Here is a 5,000-nt window from a genome sequence, read left to right on the forward strand (position 1 = left end):
TGTCTGTAAGTGCTATGATTTTTTTCTTTCTTTTTTCTTTTCTTCTATACATTTTCATGCTGCTGGCTCTTCTCTTTATATATATATATATATATATATATATATATATATATATATATATATATATATATATATATATATATATATATATATATAATCTTTTCCTTTTCATCTGTTTCTGTGCCCTTTTTCAAACATGAAATGTCACATACTACATCAGGTTCCCAAAATTGCATTAGAACTGGCAGCAGTTGTTCACAGCCCATTCATGCTTTCTCTGTTGTCAGTCTGATCATAGGGACTATGTGTGGGGGGGAATGTAGAATAGACCTAAAAAGCTTGATGCTTGAGGCTAAATGAAGACAAGTTAGATAGTATGTTAAAGCAGATTGCAAATTAAAAAGAATTATATTTGTTAGATATTAATTAGGTAGCTGAATGAAAATAGAAAATTGTGAATTAAAAGGAAAGGCAAAGAGAGAGAGTGGTTTAAACCTAAGAGTAGTCATGTTAAATGTCTTAGAGAAGCATGTTTCTTTTTGCACATATCCACTTACATACAGATGTTAAAATGTAATTTTAAATATTAGAAGTAAGAAATTAAACAGCAGTCTTATTTAAATAAAAAAGAGGAAGCAAAACTTCAGTTTGTGTCAGTGCCAAAATGTTATTTTTACCTTCATTTTGCAGGTAACAACCCAGCCTCCGCAGCTCCAAGAAGAACGCGGGCAAGGGCTCCAAGACGACACCGCTAGCCAACTTACACTTGATACCCAAACAGTGATAATGATGAAACCCTGCATCCTTTGTTACGGATGCCCTTGGAAACTTCCTTACAAAGCTGTTCTCACAGCTCTAACCTGTGGTTCTCGAGGGTAGGATCAAAATTAGCCACATGCAGCAGCTGCCCATGAGGATACAAAAGTCCTAGCTAGGTGGAGTGGCATTTCACATGTCACTTCGTAGCCTGTGCTAAATGTGTAGACTTCTTAAGGGCTGCAACAGGATGTGGCTTCCTTTTTACAGCTCTGTGGAGACACATGTAAGCACAAGGGTTATAGAAATGTCAATTACGTGCTTGCTTAACATGAACTGCTTACTGTGAAAAAGGACTTGCAAGTGTATATTTAACCAAGGTTGACAATATTACCTAATAGGAATCCATAAATGAAAGTGTTAGTAATCCATATCATATCAAATGAATGTATAATATTGTAAGTGTGAGTGTTCAGTTATTGTGAACACTTTGCTGTAATTCAGCAAAGCTTTACTGTGTATTTTGGTTTAACATCAGTTGACTTTCATAAATATCATATTTGTCCAACTAAGAAGCGATGCCTAATGGTTACCAAAAATAGATGTGTTACTGAACATTCAATAATATCAAGCAATTTTCCATATTTAGATTATCAGTTTTGGTGGCATTATTTAGACCAATAGAGCTGCTTCTAGCTAACATACGTATGTATAGATATATATAGATATATATATTTGATTTATATCTTCTTTCTTTCTTTTTTCCTTTTTGTGTTCTTTTTCATAAGGGTATAGGGTCTCATACTGCTGTGTAATTTGAGTGCTCCTGTAATAACTCGACATTTAATAGCAAATAATTATATCCCAAGACAAGTTTCAGAAAAATCCCTCTTCTTTTCTTTTCTCTCACAAGCAGTTTATATGATTTCAGACACTTTCTTGAGTATATTGTTATGATAAAGGAGCCTTTTCAATCTGTTTAACATCCACCAGAAGGTAAACTATGATAGACAAGTCCAGCAGTTGGGAATGATTTTTTTTTTTTTTTTCTTTTTTCTTTCTTTCTTTTCTTTTCTTTTTATACTTTCATAATTTTAGTTAGCAAAGAGGCACTCCATACACTTGCAGCCTTTTGCCCTTTGAAAACATTTTGCCTTTTTTGTGATTAGTGTCAGTGTAAGAGAAACTTAATCACTGCCCTTTGCAGCTTCTATTCCAACTGGCCCTGTTAAGTGCCACATTCTTGTGGATCACTAGCAACATACTTAGGTGTTGTGGTTTGTGAAGAAGACAGGGAGGAGGGGGGAGGGGGGTTATGGGAAGAAGATACCTGTTCCCAGAATTATTCATATTGATATTGTCTGTGTTGGGGATTGCAGGTATTAGTGATTATATGTCAGCCTATATGGTAATTGTACTGTACTACTGACATTTTTTAGGTGTTCAGTTCAATGAACATGCAAAATCACACAATGTTGCGTTTCGGTGCTAACTCGTTACATAGTTCATGAAACCTTTTCCTGCTGACCTAATATTATTGTAGCACCTTGCTAATTTAGAAATAAACAAAAAATGCCAGAGTACATACCTCCTTGTCTCTTGTAATGCCAAGTTGAATAGGTGTCTATTGTTGATGTCCTCCCATGGACTGGATTGAAATGAATATGTCCAAGCTCTCTTCCTCATTTCATAGTTGTACATTTTCTACAACTTGAATGATATAAATATTTCTGATCAGAAGTTAATACTACATTTTTTTCCATTGTTATTTGTACTTATCATTATCATTATTGCTACAGAACATACTTTTTTATACATTGATGTATTTTTTAAAACTTTTTCATTGATTACATTTTGAGAAGTTATTGTTATTATTTATTTTACTTTTATTCATATATTTTTTTCATGACTGGTAATTATATGTAAGTATATATATATCCACATATATTTTTTCCCCAGTTGTAGGTAATAAATAGAAAGTTGCCACTTGGGTTCTTCAGTTCTTGAGATGATGGTGGCCTATCTGAGTGCACTCATCTTAAGGCATCAAGCAGAGACCCCTTCCTGAGATTAGTCTGTCCATTACAGTGTCTGTTTTACGAATTCTAACTCCCAGTATTAGAGAAACTTTGCCTATCCACGATACACGTGCCTTCACTCGATATTTGAAGTTGCTCCGCTTGTCTAACAAAGAGGACGTAATATTGGTAAAACAGACAATGTGTCCCGATTTCCTTTTGAAGACCACAACTCTGGCTGATATTGTGGCAGAAGAAGCCCTAGGAGGGTTTTGGTCAAGGATAAATGGGTGTGTTCAAAATGGATGCAGAAAGGGTTTGATAGATAATGCAATAGGATTTTTTTCTTACAGAGTGAGAAATACAATGTGTAAAGGGAGAGGGGAGGGGTAAGATTATCCTTTCTGTGGTCTATGACCCATTCTTGGATACAACAAGAAAAATATGATGCAGAATTGCATTAAAAATCTTTTTCTTTTTTTTCATTGGTTAGTATGTTAATAGTGCAGAAAGCTCAAATTGCTTGTCTGTGGTGTAAAATCTGGTTGTTCAATTTCCTACTCTGTAAATTCTTTAAGGGTTATATAAGCTTGTAAAGATGTTATGCATTTTAAGTGCTTGTCCTTTTCCCCCTTTTATTATTACTTTTCCACTTTTCCTTTTCATCTTGTGGACCACATCTGTGATTCTGAATATTGTCACAGCATTCTGTCTTTTACTTCAGACCATATCCCTTTTTCAAATGTATGCCCCAACTTTGAATTCCCAGGTTTTATGTTAGGCTGTTTGTCAACTGGACTCCTTCAGTTGTTTTATTGAATAGATTATTTTAATATATAAAAGATACAAGAATGAAATCATGTTAATGCATTTTGATGATGGCTGTGCATAATAGATACTTCACTGAAATATGTCCAGTTAGCATGTAGCTCTTAGCTGTAAAAAGGTTTGCCCTGGAGTTGACTCATGCCCACTCAGTCAAGTCTTGTGGAATCTGTTAGGTTTTGCTATTAAGGAACTAATGCCAGTTTCTAGTTGATTATTGCTTGGCATTACATTTATATATCATGCAATGAGGTAAAGCAAGGCTTTTCTTTTTTACTTTTTTTCATACTTAACCTTTATGTTTGGTAATGAGGAGAAAGGAATCGTGATAATCCTAGCATATAAAATGAGCATTTGTTCATTATGGAGATAAGCCATAGACCCAGAGAATGTGAGGTCATTCAAACCACACTGTGGATAGAAACCCTCCCCAAGCAGTGAAAAGGAAGGGCTGACCAAACCTTTCGCTTGAAAATTCACCTAGGGTATAGTGCAAGCAATATCATATATAGCCTCGTTATGTGCTCTGTTCAGTATAATAACAATTGTAATGTTAATGATGATTTCAAGTCCCATTGTTTGTGCTCACTGCATGATGGATATTCTGAGTAATGTACTCTTTCTATAAGTGGGATTTGTTTTGAGAAAATCTTAAAGACCTCTGCACAACTTTTGTCCTTAGGCAAGGTGTGGTGATGTCGAGGAATAGTCATTAAGCTAACATTGGCAACTTGGGGTTTGCTTTCCGAGGCAGCCCACAGGTTGGCATGGGTGCATTATCATAGAGATATTTTGATAAAAGTTTCTGGGGTGGGGGGGTGGTTAATCTATTCCAAATACTAGCCTAGACTTGGATGATTTAAGAGTTTCTGTAATCCCAAAGCAAAGGCCCTAGATGTTTGAGTCTCCATTGATGTTCTATATATATAATCTTGAAGGGGGGCACAACTTAAAACTGGGTGCATGTTACAAGACGTGCCGGCATGCTGTAAAGTCAAACCCATTGTGTTCAAATTCCATGTGATATATATATATATATATATTTACATTGTGTAAAGTGTCATTAACCTTTACCTACTATATTTTCCTTTTTTATATATATATATACATAGTACATAATGTTCAAATGATCTGTGTATAAGGTAACAAATATACATGTATGTTACTATGTCATTACCTGCCATACTGTGCATGTCTTGTATGTTTTTCAAAATAGAAAAAGCTTCAGAAATATATTATTTACTACTTTGTTGATTACCTTGTAATACTATTGTGCACTGGATGGATAATATTCTCCCTTCTTTTAACTAAACTACTCATTATGTACATTAATATTTCTGAAGTACAGATGAATATTTTGTTACAAGATTTCCTATGTTATGTATATATTTAGCCTCGTAA

General features: G+C 34.5%; 1 protein-coding gene across 5 annotated transcripts in view; it reads left to right on the plus strand.

Annotated features, from left to right (window-relative positions):
• LOC113828139 (ice-structuring glycoprotein) overlaps window positions 1-5,000 on the plus strand; it is a 33,469-nt gene that overhangs the window by 28,262 nt on the left and 207 nt on the right. For all 5 annotated transcript variants that reach the window (XM_070134156.1, XM_027381076.2, XM_027381078.2 and 2 more), the window contains one exon: window positions 691-5,000. This exon is cut by the window's right edge and continues 207 nt beyond it. In XM_070134156.1, coding sequence (XP_069990257.1) covers window positions 691-755 — 65 coding nt within the window. In that variant the 3' untranslated portion in view covers window positions 756-5,000. The remainder of the gene's footprint in view (window positions 1-690) is intronic.

Source organism: Penaeus vannamei, chromosome 19 (genome assembly GCF_042767895.1).
Source record: "Penaeus vannamei isolate JL-2024 chromosome 19, ASM4276789v1, whole genome shotgun sequence".
Taxonomy (NCBI): domain Eukaryota; kingdom Metazoa; phylum Arthropoda; class Malacostraca; order Decapoda; family Penaeidae; genus Penaeus; species Penaeus vannamei.